At 40.6% G+C, this 21,076-nt stretch overlaps 1 protein-coding gene across 5 annotated transcripts in view; it reads right to left on the bottom strand.

Annotated features, from left to right (window-relative positions):
- Positions 1 to 5,630: 5,630 nt before the first annotated feature.
- BIVM (basic, immunoglobulin-like variable motif containing) overlaps positions 5,631 to 21,076 on the bottom strand; it is a 31,247-nt gene continuing 15,801 nt past the window's right edge. For all 5 annotated transcript variants that reach the window (XM_061626616.1, XM_061626617.1, XM_061626618.1 and 2 more), the window contains 5 exons: positions 19,267 to 19,361; positions 17,893 to 18,025; positions 9,283 to 9,366; positions 7,962 to 8,058; positions 5,631 to 6,958 (listed from right to left, as the gene is read on the bottom strand). In XM_061626616.1, coding sequence (XP_061482600.1) covers positions 6,665 to 6,958; positions 7,962 to 8,058; positions 9,283 to 9,366; positions 17,893 to 18,025; positions 19,267 to 19,361 — 703 coding nt within the window. In that variant the 3' untranslated portion in view covers positions 5,631 to 6,664. The remainder of the gene's footprint in view (positions 6,959 to 7,961; positions 8,059 to 9,282; positions 9,367 to 17,892; positions 18,026 to 19,266; positions 19,362 to 21,076) is intronic.

The following is a 21,076-nucleotide window of genomic DNA, read 5'->3' as shown; positions in this document are numbered from 1 at the left end:
GTAGAACTAACAAGGGGCAGTTCATACACACAATTCCCACTTATTTTCATCATGTCATTGCATATAGGCTATATAAAGTATAGTGCATTCTAGGCATGTCTAGTCATAAGTAACTTCTGTTGAGTTCAGTAGGATTACAGCCTCAGTCATTCCTCAGTAGGCATAATCTGCTGTGTCCAAGTGTGCAAATGCCAAGCCTCAAGCATAAATTAAAGTATGGGCTGTTCGTGTTGTAATTTATGGCAGCTTCCTGGATCATTCTCTCTGTCTTAATAAACAATTTCTTGAAGCTTTATTATTTCGTTCAGTTCACCCTCAAGACCCCACCCACCCACAATGTAACATGGATTTATTGCCAAATTGGGGTTCCTAGCGCTGACAATCTGCAAACCAGAGCAGGCACCTCACTGATTAGAAACTCACTGAAGCAACAGAGTTACCATGTTTCCAGTGCTTCAACATTATCCTGTGCATTCCAACAGCCTTATTATTCTTTGAGTGTGCTCATAAATAATATCTGGGCAGGACCAGGGGTGTAGTCATCTGGGGGCTTGGGGGGGTGTCTTAAACCCTTTACTTTTTAGGAGCAGGGTCCCAGCAGAGTCCCTATATCTCCAGCATGCTATAAGCCAATCAGCATGAAAGGGGAGTGTGTTAGCCGCTGAGAAGTCTTCTAACGTGCTTTATTTTTTCCTGCTGATTGGAGCCAATCAGAGTGAAAGGAAGTGAGTCAGCCACCTGTTTGTCCCAAAAGACTCTGGGCTTGTTTTTCTTTCACAGCAGCTTCACAAGAGGAGTTTCAAAAACCATTTTGTAATATGGCATGGTGGTCTGCTCTTTAAAATCAACTAAAATTATATTGTATCTATGTACTCAAAAGGAACTCTTACGGAAATTAAGGAGACTTGCAGTGCAATTCTTTGCACGTGTACTTGGAAGTTAGTCCCACTGTGATGAAAAAGACTTACTTCAAGTAAACACGTATGGGATTGCAGCATTAGTTCCAGATAAATGTGTTTTACTCTGCACTGTTCAGTTGCCACGCTAAATTTTGGAGCACTCCTAGTCTTCATAGTGCTATGGCTAAGGGGCATTCCCTGATAATAAGGATCAATACATTTGAGAAACTCTTGGGCACCTGTTCATTGAACCATAAAGCTAGTTCTGTAAGCCCAAAAATGCTTTATGCTTATATTCCTGAATTAGCAGTCTTCAGGCTGTATGGCACACTGAGCAAGAGTTTCAAAAGCATTTAATGATATGACAACAGAGTTGGCTATTTAAAGGAGGGAGTCAAAACTTGCACTGGGTTAGTACAAATTCCTGGTGCATGCCTAAATAGCTCTTTGAATCCCAACTCCACCTACACCTACAAATAATTTTTCTAGCCCAGAGTAGCTATTATTTTTCATGGAAATGCCATGGATACAGGTTATAATGCACGTCAACTCTTGATAAGTTATATAAAATGATATTGGAAGTTCTGCTTCTAGAAACAGGAATCTGTAATTCATACTTTATTGGAATTGAACTGTCTCCATAAAGAGCAAATAACAATATTTCAAAAATTGCTGATGGTCTTATCTGAGGACTGAGTGCATCTGCAGAGTAATACTTGGGATAGAGTATAGTAGTTGATTTGCTAGCAGCTACCACAGCGTCACAACTTTTAATGCTGTTCCATCATTGTAGAGATATGGTGGCATTGTGGACTGGTTGCTGATGCAGGATGTAGACCTTAATGGCTAGTCACTCTTCACTGCATGATAGTAAAATTATGGCTACAATTAGAACCATTCAGACCCACTGTATACATTAATTTGCACGTTAATATTCTACCCTTATGTGTTATTGTAGTCTTTGTGCATGCTTAGTTTTGTGTTTCTGCACTGTGTTTGGTCAGTCACTTCGAATTCTGTTGTTTTCTTACCGAATTTTCACTTTAACCACATGAAACTATGTATAAATGTAAATACATTTTGGCTGTGCGTATGATATTGTAATTTAAAGGTGTAATTTTAATTTTGCTAGTTGTTTATGTCACTACTATTGCTATTACATTCAGTGATATACGGGAATTACGATTTACGAGTAACATTAGTACAAAAAACATTACTAAGGATTCTGTATGGTCTGGTACGGAAGGTCCATGGGGGTGACACCATGAGTTACCGCACCGGGTGACACCAACCCTAGTGACGCCACTGACCTGACCTCCTCTCTGAGATATTGTAGTGCCCTACAAATTGGTCAAAACGCAAACACCATTTGGGTTGGTCTTTTACAGTCCAATCACTTGCTGTGTATCTTGGAAGAATTTGGTAACGTGCCTCTGAGCATATGGTGAGTGGTGGCAACACCTGCCATCTCCAAAGACAGAGAATTATATTTTTGTATGTTTGTTGGTGTTCTTCTTACTTTGCTTTCCTGTGTTACTACTATTTCTACAGAGAATCTAAACTAGAAAATTTTATTTTCCTCATTATTCATCCCAGAAATCTGTGTCAAATTTATTTTTATTAATTTCAAAGCCTTTTTATTGGTCAGTGTCATATGATGATGAAGACAGCCCTTTGTGTTTCAAATTGGAGGTTATGTTCTATTTCTATTTTGGGTGCATTAACAGTGGAATCTGAAACTAGTTTGATGTAAAATCAGACTGATTCCAATATGTTGCTACTTCAGCAATGACTCTAGCTGTTGGGAAAAAGAGGATGCATGTTTTCAGCCTGCTATGTTTAAACCACTTCATTTAAGGCAAGGTGGGCACGGTCAATTAAAAACAGAGCACACCTAGCATTTTGCTAGAATATATTTCACCTCCCACTGTTTTATCTTGTGCAAATTGACAAACTCCTGAGGTCCACTGGAGACCATTCTGCAGAAGTCAGTGCCATTATTATGTTTGAAGTTTTTTTAGTGTAAATTTTGCAAAGTGTTGCTGTACTTCACATATTTGCAGAAATAGAAACAAAAGAAAATGATTTCCTATAGAAAACTTCACTAAAATTTCAAAGGAAATCAGACATATTCACAGTGACCATGTGAACTATATCAACTGTCTTAATAATGTTGCTACCTCCCTGCTAAAACAAGATCAGCACAGCACATGTCTTCTTTCTATTCTATGGGCTGATTGCAGGTGTTGCCACCACTCACCATATGCTCAGAGGCACGTTACCAAATTCTGTCTAGGACTCTAGGAGGAACAGGAAGAGGTGGTGACCGCTCTGGCAGGAAATAGCATGTCCTATACTTGAATTCTCTCTGTGCATCTTTCATTGTCCTGGGATGTCCCAAAAGAGAGGGCAGAGGCAGGATTAGCCAATCTTGTTACACACTTGTAGGAACATAAGAAAAGCCTGCCGCAGTAAGCCAAACACCCATCTAGTCCAGCATCCTCTTCATAGTGGCCAACCAGATGCCTATGACAATGCTTGTGATTCCCAGACATTCAGAGACACGCTGCCTCCAACAATGTAGGTAGAACATATCATCATGGCTAATAGCTGCTGTTGATAGCCTTACCTACCATAATATCTGTACTTCACCTTTGGGAGGTGGGGCACACCAAGCATAGGCAGGCAGGGAGCACCTGTCGCTAGGCACTGGCCCATCCTCCTTGCCGCATCACAACCCTGGGCAGCCACACTGGGCCCATTTCTGCTATCCTGCTGCTCAGGAGAAGGGTGAGGGAGGGGACAGATGCAGTAACAGCCACCACAGCCTCTTTTGCTTGCTCATTCATGTCATTCTATTCAGGGAGAAAGATGGGCAGGCAAGTGACTGGAGGCAACAGTATCTTCACAAGTATCAATCACTTGCCAGTTTTTGAGCTTTCTGTGGGTGAGCCAGTCCTGAGTCTGGTTAATAAGGGGAGCAGCTGGTCCAGCAGTATAGCCCAAAGCAGGGGGCCTTGCACCAGTAGTCGTGGCTACTGGACCTCAACAGTCATTTGGAGATAGTGGGCCCTCCCATGGGACTAGGGCCTTTGCAGCTACCTACAAAGGTTGCTTACCCTTGATGGCAGCCCTGTTTCTAACTAACTAGATATATCCCCAGAATATTAAAATAGGTAACAATAGGTACCCTGCAATCGTATGTAGATTTTACTCAGAAGTATATTTTAGTTATTTTAAGCAGGGCTTTCCAAGATGAGAGTGCATAGAATTCCTGTTTTGAAAATTAAAGTAGCATTTAAAAAGCTAAATAATCTATCTTTTAGAATTTATATCTAACATTTCTTAATGCATGTTGGTTCTCCGAGCCGTAGACCACCTTCATTAATACCATTCAAGATTTACAAGTATGACCTGCAATAAAATATTCCATTGAGAAATGTTCAGGATGCCAACAGCAAGCATGCCCATCCTCTCCAATTCTCCATTGCAACCACCCACCTCCCCCAAATTAGCATCCCATGTCTCTGGGAATGAATTCACTATCAAAATATAGGATATAGCATGTAAGCTTTTCAGTTATTCCTCATATAGGATGTTTTTTTTAAAAAATCAGTAAAGATAGATTCTAGATGAGCACATAGTTTAAGCCCTGTCTGCTATTTGTTTCAATTTTCAAATGCTAACAAGATAGTTATGTACATTAAAGAGGTTAGAACTATGCCTTTTACAAAAGGTGTCTGGATCAGTCACATCATGGTTAAATAACAGCAGTGAAAGTGAGGCAAAAGACTTGTGCCAAGTATTTACGACCTAAGTATGTTGAGCACATATGAGCCGCTGAACTTGGGGGCAATTCACATATATTTTTCTGTGTACACTTGAAAAATGTAAAGTCTGAATACAATATACATGTGCTTGAAAATACGCCTATCATCCATATACTTCAATGGATACTTCATTTCCCAAAATTCTGCAATGAACGATGCAGAAGGCATGAGACATCTAACGTATGCTTCAGTTCAACAATGTAGTATCTTAAGATTCACAACAGAAGATATTTGTACACCATTTTCATTGACTATATATTTGCACACATTTTTTTAAAAATATGTGATACTGCTTTTCCATGAAACTATGTCCAAAGCAGTTTACAACACAAAAAGGCACGCACACAGCAACTTTCCATAGCAACACAAGCAGTAACATGAGAAACCTGAATTGCCTGTTCTGGTACAGAACCCATTGTTTACTAGAGGGAAAGAAGCAGAGCAACATTCCTACCATCATGAAAATAGGTGTGGGTTCAATTTAGAGTGCCACTGTAACAGAAAGCACAGATGAATTTAGTCTAGCTTGGACTATAGCTAGATTCCTTTAGAGGTGGGTAGCCTATGGCCCTCCAGATGCTGTTCAACTCCAGCCCCAGCCAGTCTAGCTAATGGTCAAAGATATAGGAGTTGCACCCAGCAACATTTGGCAGGCCACATGTTAGCTACGCCTGTGTTATGCCTACTTGTTTCATTGCTTGGGCAGAGAAGAAAAATGCCCCTTTAAATGCCTATAATTGATGTAATGGAATTCTTCTCTGTGAAGCAATACATTAAGAGCAAGTTTTTGATCAATCTGTGAGCATCAAGCTTTGAACATAAAGTGACAAAACTAGAAAATTATTTTTATTAAAAGCAAAGTGCTTCAAACCTCCAAAACTGCAAAACAAGAACAAGATGATTCTTGATCCCACTGATATTTATTTAATTTTTTTAATGAGAACAAAATATTATACTTCCAAATAAAGCTACTCGACATGATCATTTGAAAAAATACAAACAGTGTTCTGGCCAAAGAGGTATATCACTGTGGCTCCCAGTGTGTTTCAGCACTTAAAAGTATCTCTCATATTTACAATATAATAATTAAAGAAGTGAAGTGAAAGGGACCCAGAAAGCACAAGAAAATAATAATGTAGAAACACCACAAGATTGCAAGTTCAGGTGCTCATTGGGCAGCCAAATAAGATGGGGTAAGGTGTGATTACAAGCAGCCTGTCAAATGTGAAGTCATCACACAAAAAGATGCTGAAAGAGTACACACCTGGCAGTGAAAGTTTTTTCTGCTGCCCCTCAAAAAGGAGCAAGCAGGTACTTCATCTTTCCAGGATTTTTCACAGGGTTACTGCCTGTGACTGCCAACAAAGGTCCCCAATTAATGCAAACAACTTAATCCGTAAAGAACAATGCCCCTATGGTCACCAAACTGAGATCACCCAATAATTATATAGGTTTTAACATTTGGTGTTTGATAAATTTTAAACTGGACCGTGATGTCCTTATGGCATTTTTGAAAAAATTTAAAACTAAAACATAGTATACATTTATTACCACTGTGTGTTTAATAAACAATGTGTGTTTAATAAATCATTTGGAAAGTTAACAAACCTCATGCTTTTGAGTATTATCTATTTCTTCTAATAGATTCCCCAGCTGCCACAAATGGCTTTGATCTAAAATTGTTCTGATTTCATGGTCTGAAACACAGGTCAACAGCTGATTATCGTGGACTGTAAAGTGTACAATATTCTGTGCTTATCTTTGAGCTAACCTTTCTCATCATCCCCAATATAACTATCCACAGGTTTAATCCAATAAACATTGGTAAATTTGCATTTTGTACTGAAATTTCTATCCATTTTCTACTTTGTCCATAATAAGCTTTACCACATCCCAAGGAATACTTCATAGTACACCTGTTGCAAGTAGTTCTTTTTAATCATTCCCATCATAATCTGTGTAATTCTGAAATCCACTATTCCGCCTTTCATGAAGATGAGACAACTTCTTCCAGACAGACTCTTGGTGGAAACTAGCACTGAGAGATCTACCCAGGCGCCCATGCTGCTTCTTGGAAATATTGTCTTCACTCTCAGACTTGGCTATACTCAATGTCTGTGACTGGGGTTGCAAGTCTTGTCTAGCATTTCCAAATGGAAAGTTCCAGGGACCAAACCTTTGCCAGTTAAGCCTCTGAACAGCAATGATACAATGCAGATTTCCTCCTACCTAAAAATTAAGCCAAAAGGTTTTTCCCATTAAAACAAAAATATAGCATACACATATTAACAATTTAAAAGTTTGGGAGAATGTGGAGAGGAACACTTTTGCCAGTTCTAGCTTTGATACTAAGTTCCTATGACTTTATGCTATCCACCCCTCCATATTAAGTTTTTCCTTCATAACTTTTTTTAGGTCTGCACAGGAGAGCTACTGCTTATCATTCATCTCTCCACCCTCACAACATAACATTGGGCTCTGATTATTCAAAACACCAGTGAAAACATGAAGCAACATCACATTTCAGCAATCCTGCAATTCTACTTCCTATTTGTTGTATGTTGCTAATTCCTTACAGGGCAGTTTCAAAGTGAAAGAATATAAACTATAATGTGGAAAGAGCTGATTTGTGGCCAATAACATTGAGTTAGCCTTTTTTCCTAGAAAGAGCAAGTAGCAACCTCTTCCTGGTCTAAAGAGGGGCTATATAATAGCTGATTATATCTCTGGAACAGTCATAGCCCTGTTTTATTTTGTTGCACTGGCATGGTGGGGCAAACTCCTCAAAAGCAGAGGGTGGGTGAAAGAGAACAGAGTTAATAAACACAGAGTTCTGACATCAAGGACAGGGGACGCTTAGCTATATATTAAAACAGTTGGGGGCATATACCAAGAAGGTTACTTGTTGCAAAGAACTAGTTTAAGTCATTCATTTGCATCAGCTCTTTTTACTTCACATATGAAGAATGGGAGTCAGATTAGATGCATATACATGCCTACTAGAACTCCCTGACCTCCTGCACTTATGTTTTTTTACTTGCTAAGAACAGATCGATTAATTTCTCACAGTAATGCAGCAATTCTCTCCTATGTCTAGAGTCTTAAGGTAAACCAGTCTATTGGGATTCATAAATACTACCTGGTAGAAACCCTTCCATTCTTGCATTCCTCCTACTAGGAGGAAAGGCGGGATATAAATCTAATAAATAAATAAAATATAAAACAATTCTACCTTCTTTGTCTTTCGATACTGAAGACCCCTTTCCAAGTGTCGAATATCTAGATATTCTGGATTTTGTGTGTTCAAGTCAGTTACAATATCTGCCCACCTATACAAAAAGATGGGGGGGGAGATCAAAAATCCAATGTAGAATGTGTGAAACAATACAACAGTTGAAAATAGTTTTTATGGTTTGAAGCTATTTGAGATTCAGATAATACAAACTTAAGCAGGAGCATCCTGTACAGCACACAAAGCATTACACTCTCCTTTCTTTGGTAGCCCTTGTTGTTTTTAAAGATGAACACACAGAAATGTGCCATTCAAAAATGTCAGTGACTGTGACCTATGAGAACTGACGCTTATTTTGTATCCCTGTACTATCCTTCTGTATCTCCCTATGTTTCCTTCATTAAATCCTCTCCTTTCTCTTTAAATATTTACCCATCCCATTATCATGCTCCAGTTTAACCTGGCTCTATTTGCCTTTTCAGTTACCAAAATAAACTATAAAACTATTTTCATTAACCATCAAGGTGAAAAGGGTCTTTTCCTTCCTAGGTAATTTAGTTTTGTGGAACAGTCTGTTTTGAAAGAAAGAGAAAACATATTTTGTAGACGCCACTATTTTCTCTCTCTATAGTCTGACTCTTAATGTATTCAATGCCAAGGAGGAACTGAATGCACATGAAATAATACTACACCATTTCTCTTAGAAATTTCTTTTTTCTTGACAAAATAATATATCTGTAGAAAAATCTCTCAGCTAAATCTTACAGCTGACAAATTTAGAATTCTATTTTAAAATTGAAGCCTCTTCGAGACAGACTTTTCCCCCCACAACAAGAAACCAACTAATTATTTTATCTTGTGTGGGATGGGACATGGGTCAAATACAAGCTACCTATCTATGTTCTGTACAGAAGCCAAGTGTCTCAGAGTAATCACAAAACTCATAACTTAAAATTCAAAATACTCTTGGAAGCACTGGGTGATATTCAACTAAATAGTTGGGCTAACACAAGGATTAGAGCTAGCTCAATGGGATTTTCCCCCCTCCATCCCTTGTGTATGCCCTGTATCACCCCAAAATCTGCTCCAGAGGGTTGAGGAGGGACCCAGAACAGTTTTAGGGAGAAGAGAGGGAAGAAAGTTCTGTTGTGCAAGGAGAAATTCTTGTGCTAATGGAGTGTTAACCTTAGCGCTATGTTGACTACAAGCCATAGTTGGTTTTGAGCATGCTATGACAACAGCTCCACATGCATCCTATGTATAAAAAGTTTTTAAGGCCTAAATGTATCTCTTGTAAACTCGCTAGGATGTGCTAACTTACTTTTTGCATTGAATAGTGGGGTGTTTTCTGCTTGGCTCTCCAATGAGTATCCAATGCTCCACATCTTGCTGTACGAGACGCCCTCTAGTGCACAAAAAATTATAACCACACATTTACCATGGTAAACTTCTGAATAGACTTCCTATGATTTTCTGAACAGGCACTGTGCAAGTCTCAGTATTATTACTTAACTGTTGCACTTTTACATAACAATACAATTTCTACGAAGTGTGACTAAAAGGACTGAAGATGTTTTTAGTGGTTATGGTTCGGAGAACATCCTTAGTTTCAAACATGGAAAAAGAGCTAAGGTGGAAATATTCACTGATCCCCACTTTCAGTAATGCATGCAGCCTTTGCACTCAGTGGGCCAGTTCAAGATACCCCATATTTAAAAGGCAATGCATGCAACTAGTACTGTACATGGTATATCAGTGCCAACATGTATTCCAGTTTTAATTAAAATACCGACAATAATTCATCTCAAAGGACTGGCTACACATCTGCGCTGCATCTCCTCTGCATGAATTTCTGCACATATAACAACTTGCAAAAGTGGGAACGGATTTGCTTTAGAATTCTTCATTATTCTCACCAAGACTGCAATCCAACACATGTCTACTCAGAAATAAGCTCCATTGGGTTCAATGGGACTTACTCCCAGGTAAGTGTGTATTGGATTGCAGCCTAAGTCAGAAGGCTGCTGGGCAAAAGGATGGACTCTTGCCCATGTTTTTGTGCAAGGAATTAGGGTTCACATTTTGTATTTCAGCATCCAAGCATAAATCTATTCAGTGCAACACTTGACAGCGCCATCCATGTGGAAAACATTGCTTTTTTCCCTTTGACATGCATTTGAACAGGCCTTCAAAACCAGCACATTTATTTTGTGCTTGGGTACCTATCACAAGTACAAAACAATGCAAAGAGTAGCCTTTTGGACTTTGCTTTTCAGTACAATAGCATGTTTCCAGCCAATAGAGATAAATGCATTTGATGTGCCTCTGCTAATTCCCCAGTGGTTCCTTGAGGGCATTCTGCAGCTTCGGATGGCTCACCAAGCGCTTGAAAGCAGAGGTGATTCTGGTGGCTCCATATTGGCCAAGAAGGGCATGGTTTCCGGAGCTGCTACACCTGTCAGTGCAGAATCCGTGGTGCATTCCATTCCGGTCAGACCTCTTGAGCCAGAGGCCGATCCTCCATCCTTGCCCAGAGATCTTCTGACTAACAGTGTGCAGCCTGAGCGGCAATGGTTAGCAGAGTTGGGGTTTTCAGGGCCAGTTCTAGATACTTTACTGGCATCACGAAAGGCATCAACCCATAAAACTTATGGCTCCATCTGGAAGGTGTACGTACATAGCATGGTGTCAAGCCCAGGGGCAGGATCCGACAGATTGCCGATGTGCTGGGATTCCTACAGGCCAGGGTGGACAGGGGTCTTAGTATGAATACCCTTAAGCGCCAGGCATCAGCTATTTGTAGCATTCTGAGCTGTAATGGTGAACCTTCCTTGTCAGCTCATCCTTTATGTTGGTGGTTCCTCAAGGGGGTGGGATTACGGAATCCTCAAGCCATTCATCGGTTCCCCACATGGAACTAAACTGGGTACTATCAACTGTCACGGGTCCTTCGAACCTCAGCCACGTGCGAGATCAAGCTTTGACGCTTAAAACAGTCTTCCTGGTGGCTATTACATCAGCTTGCAGAGTACGGAGGCAGATGCCCTGTCTTCTGACCCACAGCTTTGCTTATTTTATCAGGACAAGGTGGTTCTCAGGCCAGATCCACCATTTATCCCCAAAATCAATTTGGTGTTCCATAGAACTCAGGAGGTGGTCCTTCCTTCGTTTTGCCCCAATCCATCTTCCCCTAAGGAAAGGGCTTGGATGTGCACAGGGCGCTGAAGTTTTATCTGGATAGGACCTCTAATTTCAGGAAGTCAGAGGCGCTCTTCATCTCCTTTGGTGGGGCGACGATGGGCCAGAAGGTGTCTCCCTCGTCCATTTCACATTGGCTTAAGGAGGCCATCATTCAAGCCTACCAGACTTTGGGCAAAACACACTACAAGGGCTTACGGCCCATTCTTTGTGGGTAGCCTCTACCTCGGCAGCCTTTAAGGGAGGTTTCTCAGTCACTGAGATCTGTAGGGCGGCCACGTGGGTATCCCTGCATACCTTTGCGAAGCATTACAAGATCAACTCCTGGGCCTTGGCAGATGCCGCCTTTGGGAGGAGGGTTTTGCAGGTGGTGGTCCAGGCATGGCCTTTCCTCAACCGGAATCCCGCCCAGGAAAGTGGTAATGCTCTGTTATATCCCAAGCTGCAGAATGCCCTCCAAGAACCACTGGGGAATACATAGAAATTCTTACCATGAATTTCTCCTCCCAGGGGTTCCTGGAGGGGGTTCCTGGACCCCCACCTCTTCATTCCGGTGCTGAGGTCTGAGTCATGCTGGATCTTAGCAGCTTCTGCCAGTGCTGTACATGAGGGGGAGGGTGTTAGGGCCTCCCGGGGACTTCATGGCTTGCTTTTTGCTTTGTCTGTCTTCCTGGTGGTTTTTCCTATATTTTTCCACCAGGTTCTTTCCTTTTTAAAAGAAGGTTACTATGCATGCTAGGCTCCATAACTATCCAAGTGTTCCTGTGGAGGTGATGGGCCATTCGGGCCAAAAGTCTAGCTCCATCGATGGAACGCTTTGAGGGGTTGTCCATGTTCTACCAGTAGGTCTGGAGAGAGTGGGATGGCCCCTCCCCCTGGGTGAGGTAATCTGAAGATTGGATCTTGTCTATCATGCACCAGGGGAAGGCGCCATCCCAAGCTGCAGAATGCCCTCCAAGAACCCCTGGGAAGAGAAATTCAAGGTAAGAATTTCCATGTATTTTCCTAGTACAAAAACAAAACTTGCAGCACACCTGCCTCTTATTATTTTATTCATTTATATCTTGCCTTTTTCCCAGAACTTACTCAGGGTGGCTTATAAAAAATAAAACAAATGCAGTTAAAAACATAAGTAAAACACATAGAAAATTATAAATAAAATGTAATTAAACTAAAATTAAAACAATGATTAAAAAATATAAAATAAAAAATCAGTAAAAGAGCACCTTATTAATAGTCCTTGCAATCAGTTCCCAAAAGCCTGTCAGAATAGAAATGTTTTCACCCTGCTGGCAAGGAGAGAGCCAGTCTAACCTAGGAAGTTCCAGGGCAGGACCAAGAGATGGGTCTGCCCCAATGTTCTCAGAGCTCAGAGAAGCTCATATGGGAAGATACAGTCCTTCAGATTGTCTGGACCTGAGCCATATAGGTTATAACCATCACTTTGAATTGTTCTCGGCAACAGACAGTAGCCAGTACAGCTGTTATAACAAGGGAGTCGTATGCTCCCTGTAACCAGAATCTGGCTGAAGCTCTTTGGACCAGCTAAAGTTTCTGAACAGTTTCAAAGGCAGCCCCACATAGACCACATTACAGAAATCCAAACAGAATGTGACTAAGGCATGTGTCATCATGGCCAGATCAGACATCTCCAGGAATGGGCACAGTTGGTGCTCTAGTTTTACTTTAAAAAAACCCAGGGATGCATATTTTCAATAGAGAGAACTGTTAGATCAACCTTACAAATGAAGACTCTAACTTCTGTTAGGAAGTTCTGTTCACAAAGCAATAACATTTGATGCTGCTCACAGACTCTAATCCAGACTCCATATAGTTTATTGTTCCTATCACATACAGTGCCTTGCAAAAGTACTCAGACCGCTGACCAATGCTCTCATATCACTGAATTACAAATGGTAGATTGTAATTTTGTTCTGTATGCTATTTTATTTTGAAACACAAACTCAAAATCAATTATTGTAAGGTGACATTGGTTTTATGTTGGTGTTGTGTCCAAGAGGTGAAGCAAGTAGTAGGTAATAAAAAACTTTATTCTAAGTATAAAGCAACATAAGCATAACAAGTATACCTAGGCCTAGACATAATTCACTATGCTTTCCACCTCTTTTTACTGAGCTACATCCCTTCAGCTGGCCATTACTCTCAGTTGTCTCAAAGAGGTCTTAAAGGGGGACTCCACATTTCTCCTTCTCATAAGTAAGAAACCAACATTCTCTCACATCCCCATAATATAATCCTTAGTCCAAGTAGGTGGTCATCTAACTCGGGCAGGCCATCTTTCTGGTTCACTCTGTGGTGATGCATGAGTTATTGCTGTCTTGTCATGTAACTGGCAAGTAATGCAAGATTTTATAGCTGCCTCAGTTTGGGAGTCCATCCCTGGCCACCAATACAAATCTCAGTCTCTGTTTAGTTCTAACAATCCCTTGATGGGTATCACGTGCCAGATGTATGAACGTAGATTGTAATTCCTCTGGGACAAGCAGGTGGTGTGTTCCCCATAATAAGTAAGCCCCTTGCAAAGACAGTTCATCACGGATTCTAAAATAAGGCAGCAAAGCAGGGTCAAGTTTTTTTTTACTGTTTGGCCTTTTGCCTGTCAAGAATTCCCATAACTTTTCTTGGATTGGGCAACAAAAACTGCTCTTGTGTAACTGCAGTAAGAGTAGTAGTAATAAATGCAACTACTTCTTCACCACCTTCCAGTGGGATTTCAGATGATAGTAAAGGCAACCAAGATAGACAATCAGCTGTCAGATTTTGGGATCTTGGTCTGTACTTCATTTCAAATGTGAAGGAAAGTAATTTTGCTGACAATCTGGCAATACAGTTTCCTACTTGTTCCACTCCTTTTGTAGTTAATAATGATGTTAAAGGCCTGTGATCAATATGTAATTTAAATACATTGCCCCATAAATATGTCCTCCATTTTTCTGTAGCCCAAACATAAGCAGGTGCTTCTTTTTCAACAGTTGAATATTACCTCTCAGTTTCAGTAAGTTTATTGATGCAAATACCACAGTCCTTTCAGTATTATCCACATGACGTTGGGTAAGTACAGCTCCCAGTCCATAATCAGAAGCATCTGTTGTCACAATTACAAGTAATTCAGGATTAAATAATGCAAGTGCACGACTATTAACAATCAGGCCCTTCACTTTGTCAAAACTAATTTCTGCAGCTGCTATTCAACTCAAACTTGAAGTTCCTTGTAACAATTCCCGAAGAGGCTCTACAACAAATGCTTAATCTGGAATAAAATTGGCATACTATGAAGTAAGACCCAAAAGGGAATGCAAGGTTTGCATATCTCTAGGACTGCTAACACGTGATCTGGGTCAGGCTTCAACTCGTGGTGAAATTATATGCCCCAGAAAAGAAAGTTCAGTTTGTCTAAGCTTACATTTATCCAAATTAAGCTTCAAGCCTGATGCACTAATACAGTCTAATAGATTGCAAATTACTCTCATGCTGTTCAGGAGTATTACCACATACAATAATATCATCCAAATAACACTGAACCCCATTTTCATTCCTAAGAATTGATGACATCATTTTTTGAAAGGCACTAGGTGCTGATACCAATCCATAAGGGACACATTTAAAATGAAATAATCCATCTTGTGTAATAAATGCTGTAAGATCTTTACTATCTCTATGCAGCATGACTCAATGATATGCACTCTGCAAGCCAAGAGTAGAAAACATCTTTGCTCCCCGAAGTTCTACAAAGGCTCCTTCTATATGTGGGAGAGGGTGGCTATCGATCACAATGGCTTTATTTGGCTCCCTCAAATCCACAGAAAGGCGGATACCACCATTTTTCTTCCTTACCACTACCTATAGGTGAAACCCATTCCGAGGAATCAATATCCTTTTGTACTAAGTTCATAATTTCTTCTGATACTGCATCTCTCACTGCAAATGGTAAATGTCATAACTTTTGACATACTGGTATCACATTTTGTTACATTTTAACTTTATGAATAAATCCATATGCACAACCAACTTTGCCATCACCTTGGTCTTCCGATTGCATGGGAATTTGTGTTTACACTGCAATAATACTTAACTGAGGAGGCACAACTTGTCCATCAATGATACTAAGATTCAATGCAGCAAATACATCCCTGCCAAGGACAGGAGTGCCCGTATGCACAATATAAAACTCTACAGATGCACAACATGGCCCAAAAGTCACTTTTACAGGCAGACATCCACATACAGGAATTTAGTTCTTCAAACAACACATCAACTGAAAATTTGATTTTGTAAATGGCACATTCCCAAAGTAATTCAAAAAAACTGTTTCAGGCAATATAGAAACTGCTGAACCAGTACCCAGAATTAATTCAATGTTCTTTGACACCCTTGCAGGTATAGCAGAAATATTAATAGTACACATACTTTTTTCAGCAATATGTGTGGATCTAATCCTGTCCACACTTGAAATAATGACTGGCACAGTAACTACATGTACTTGTTGGTTATTCCTACACACTTTGGCAAAGTGTCCCATCTTTTTGCAATAATTACAATGAGCCATGCTAGCAGGGCATCCTGTATGACTTGCAAGATGTTGTGAAGATCCACAACGAAAACAATATTTTATTGCACTTTGACTTTGATGCATCATGAGGCATAGTTGTCTTTTCAACTAACTGGTCTCTGATAATCTCGTCTGCCATATTTCCAAAATTACAGGAGCTCATTAAATCTCTTAGAGCTGCAATAAATTGTACAGTAGATTCCCCCGGTTTCTGTTCACGCTGATGGAATTTGTAGCAATTAGCTAATACATTCACTTTTGGCACAAAAAAGTTCTTTAAAGCCATGCATCATCAACAAGAGGGAGTGTATAAAATATACACTGTCCTTCAACTCCCAAACAGTAGATAAGCAATGCACATTTCCTTGTTTCAGAGATTTCTATGCCATTAGATGCAAGCAGATAGTTTTCAAACATCCGAATCCAAACAGAAAATGCAATTGGAGGCTCACCTGGACTTTGAAGGAAAGGTACCTGTGGATTCAGTGATACAACAGCCATCCTTTGTTGCCATATATGTTGTGTCCAAGTGGTGAGGCAAGAAGTAGGTAATAGAAAACTTAATTCTAAGTACAAAGCAGCACATGCGTAACGAGTATACCTTGCTTGCATAAGTATTCAACCCCTGTGCTGTGGAAGCTCCCAGTTTACACAGATGAAAGAAATTGTCCTGTTGAGGAACAGTTACCTCACCATTGGCCTCCGCCTGTGAACCATTAAAGTTGCTGTCATATTGTCAGGATAAAAACCCCACTGTTGAAGGATCATTGGTCAGGCTGTGGATCTGAAGGAAAATGCAGACCAAAGAGCATTCTACAGTAGTGAGAACTAATGTAATACAAATGCATAGATTAGGGAAAGGGTACAAAATCATATCCAAGCGCTTGGATATCCCAGTGAGCACAGTTGGATCAATAATCAGAAAGTGAAAGCTGCATCACACCACACAGACATTGCCAAGAAAAGACTGTCCCTCAGAACTCTGTGCTCGAACAGGAAGGAGACTTGTGAGAAAAGCCACAGAGAGACCAACAATCACTTTGAAGGAGCTACAGAGTTCAGTGGCTGGGAGTGGAGTAATGGCGAATCAGTCAACCGTATAAAGAGTTCTGCATAACACTGGCCTGTATGGGATGGTGGCAAGAAAAAAGCTGTTACTCAAAAAGTACCATCTGAAAGCACGTCTGCCAGAAAGCATGACAGAGCCCCAGCTGCAATGTGGAAAAAGGTTTTGTGGTCAGATGAGACCAAGATAGCGTTTTCTGGCCAAAACTCAAAGTACTATGTGTGGTGCAAACCTAACACTGCCTATGCCTCAAGACACATCATCCCTGCAATGAAGTATGGTGGGGGCAGAATCATGCAGTGGTGATGCTTCTCATCAGCAGGGACTGGGCATCTTGTTCAACTTGAAGGAAGAATGGATGGAGCAAAATACAGGGAAATACTGCAAGAGAACCTGCTTCAGTCCACTAAAAAAATGGAAGCGTGGGAGGAAATTCACTTTTCAGCAGGACAATGATCCCAGGCACAAGGCCAAAGCAACATTGGAGTGGCTCAAGAACAAAAAGACTAATGTCCTACAGTGGCCTAGTCAAAGTCCTGATCTCAATCTCACTGAGAATCTGTGGTGCTCTTTGAAAACTGCGATCCACAAGCGACGTCCAACCAACCTGAACAACTTGGAGTGAATCTGCCAAGAGGAATGGGCCAAAATCCCTCCAACTCTGTGTGCAAAGCTCGTACATACCTATTCCAAAGACTTAAAGCTGTTATTGCAGTGAAAGGCGGCTCTACCAAATATTATAATGTGTGGGGGTTGAATACTTATGCAAGCAACATGTTTCAGTTTTATATGTTTGTTACAAACATTTCCCAGCATAAAACCAATGTCACCTTACAATAATTGATTTGAAGTTTCAGTGTTTCAAAATAAAATATCATACAGAATGAAATTACAATGTACCATTTGTAATTCAGTGATATGAGAGCATCGGTCAGGGATCTGATTACTTTTGCAAGGCACTGTACATCCTACAGTCCAGCCTCTGATCCTCCAAAGGCTTCTATGTACCCAGCCAACAGGAACGCAAAGTGGCCTGCGCTTAACAACACATTATATAAAGCACTCACACAGTAGCAAGTAGGTCATCAAAGTCTTACTTGTATGCCTTGCTAGGTTTTATTGGGGTTGCTTCAAATCCAATTGGGCAAAAATAATGATTTTGGCAATGATAAATGTAGGCTATTGATTCATCGCGCAGTCCTTCTGTTAGCTTTGTCAAAGCTCCCGAAGCTATAAATTAAAATAAGATAAAGCCATTGCTAAATTGGATTCAGTCTGTATTAAGAAGAAATATCCTGTAAGATTAACACCTATTCAAAGTGTTAGTTTAAGATACATAATTGCAAGAGCTTAGGGACTTCAGGCACACAAAATATATATTATTGTTAAAAAGCCATAGCTTCTAAATATCCCCAGCTTATTATAACACACTGAAATATATTACTAAAATAAAACCAATGCTTAAACTCTGCTACGATTAGCATCCTTGCCCACAACCTGGTTGTCTCCAGATGTTTTGGACTACAACTCCAATAATTCCTGATCATTGGCCATGCTAGGTTGGGCTAGTGGCAGTTGGAATTTGGAGGGCTTCAGATTGGGGAAGACTGTACTAAATATTTGCCTGACCAGAAAGGTTCTGTGCTGCCTCTAGAAGCAGCTCCGGTGATCTCTAACTGATGTATTATTTATTTCATTTTTATGCCACCTTTCCTCCTGTGGGAACCTAGGGAGGTAAACTGCATACTGGCCTACTGTCCAAGCCCTATCCTTTACCTGCCACAGTCTTCAGCAAACATGGTAAGCTGCTTACCAGGGCAGGTGAGGGTTTTTTGGGGGGGGAGCTTAGATGACAGGCCTGCAGAAGAAGTGGGTAGGAAGCAGCCCCAGCTGTCCTTTCTCCTGCTTTAACTGGCAAGGGAGAAAGCAATGTCCAGGTAAAGTAGTGGCAACCCTACAAGGAAGTTTTCCCATAAAATTCAAGAATGTGCATGCTATAAAATACTATAGGGGTTGCTTTTTTTTTTTTTTTTTAATAAAGGTCTATATTGGTTTTAATGTGGATGTTATATTTTTTTAAAAATTGTTGCACAGTAACCCACCTCAAGACTGATTTGGTAGGATGTATAGAAACATAATAAATATAGCTACTAGGAAATATTCAACTCATTTGGTCCATCAGCGCAAGGATTTCTGCTTGTGCAACAGAACTCCCCCCTCAAAGACGCACCCTCTCCAAATCTCCACCAGATGATTGGACGAGCCCCCAGAACAGATTTAGGGGGGGAAACAGAGGGAGGAAGTTCCACTGCGCAAGCAGAAATCCTTGTACTGATGGAATGATACTGCCCATAGTTACATATTGTTTAGTCCTGTGAGGTTTTCCTTTTCCGTCTATTGTTTTATATTGTTCTGTCTGCTTTTGTGACTGCTACAGTGGCCTATTCATTTTAATAAATTTAGCTACTTACCAGTCTCTCCAGCTGTCTTATACTTCCCATGAGGTTTATAGAGAAAATAGGAACATCCTTTTACATGGAAATGATCGTTAATTTGTCTAAACCACCTGAAAAGCACAATGGGCAAAATGTTGTACTCTTGAAGGCAAAAACTCTGATCAGTCAAACCACAAGAACCCGCCCCCATTTATTTCTTCTTTAAATGCTACATGGATCATACGAAACGACTATTTATTCACAATGTGCCCTAATTAAACATGCAGCAATACAACCCAATACTTTTTTATTCTCACTGTTCAATGAATCTCAGTGTGCATATGACTGCAACCTCTCCTTCCCTGATCCCTTATGTTTGTTTTCAGCTCTGTACAATAAGAGCAGCTCTGCCAGTGGCAGCCAGGGTCTCTTGTCTGCCCTTCCTCTCTGAAGTGACCAGACTACTGGCTGGAGTTCCATTTAGATTAGGGATGTGCTTGAATTTGACACCGTATCTCCTATTTATTCACTTTTTTCTGCCCTCGCAGATCAGGGTTTTTTTCTAGCGGTTTTCTGCTGCTGAAGCTGATTTCACCTCAAAATTCACCTCAAAATATTGATATTAATATTGATATTTCCCTCAAAATATCAATATTAATACTGAAGTTTTTGCAGGGAAAAAATCAAATCAGTATTTATCACAAATGGAGAACACTGATCCGTTACAAAGCAGTATCAGAAGGAAGTTGGACAGAGTAAAAATCGAACTGCCACTGAAATGTGGATCCCAACCCTAATTTACATCTCGTATAACCCGTTTTAAAAGAGCTGCACTGGTTGCCAGTTTGTTTCCGGGCTCAGTTCAAGGTGCTTACATTAGCATTTAAGCCTTAAATGACTCAGGCCCCAAATATTTGAAAGTCTGCCTCCTACAGACCCTCTCAGGTGTTAAGCTCAACAAAGGGGGCCATCCTGATAGTTCTACCGCCCTCAGAAGCTCATGGTGTGAGGACATTCTCTATGACATCTGCTAAACTGTGGAACTTCCTCCCCACATAGGTTCATCTGGCAACTTCATTGTAATTTTTGGTGAATGCTGAAGATGTACCTTTTTATACCCTTTGACATCTGACATGTATATTTTTAGAACATACACTACTTTTGTGGTTGTAATTTTTTTAATGTTGTATTTTAAATTGTTGTAACCCACCCTGGAACCTTAGGGTGAAGGGCAGGTAATAAATTAAAACAACAACAACAGCTCATTCAGATGCCAGATGTATCATTAACACTAAGTTCATTAGTGCATTACAGTATTAATGTTACCTGAAAGCTTTAAAAAATGTGTACATATTTAGAACAAAATAAAACGTTATCCTCTTATAGTGCAATTCTGTTTGTGGCTACTCAGAAGCAGGGCCAGCACCAGCCTGCCCTGGGGCCATGGCACCATAGCCCAACTCACCCATACAGGGATTGCGGGGCTAATAAGCCCACCCACACATCCCACCTACCTCTCCTGTCTCTGAATGATGCTCTCCGGTCTCTGAATGATGTGCACTCTGTACATGCATGCCTGCCATCAACCAAGATGGCAGCAGAAGCATCAACCCCTTAGAGAAGCCCCTGTCACCATCCTGGTTGATGGTAGGCATGCACGTGCAGCACACACATCATTCACAGGAACAGGAGATGTAGGTGGGGTGTGCGTGCGGTATGTGAAGCCCACACTGGCTTTATGGAAGGGGTGCCTGGGAGCTCTCTTTCCGCAATCCATGGCAGGGTCAGGAGTCGACCCTGCCACAGATCGCAGAACAGGAGTGCTACCCTCCTACACTAAGAAGGG

This window comes from Rhineura floridana, chromosome 5, assembly GCF_030035675.1.
Source record: "Rhineura floridana isolate rRhiFlo1 chromosome 5, rRhiFlo1.hap2, whole genome shotgun sequence".
NCBI lineage: Eukaryota > Metazoa > Chordata > Lepidosauria > Squamata > Rhineuridae > Rhineura > Rhineura floridana.
Note: the sequence above shows the minus strand (reverse complement) of the source record. Positions and strands in the feature narration are given on the sequence as shown.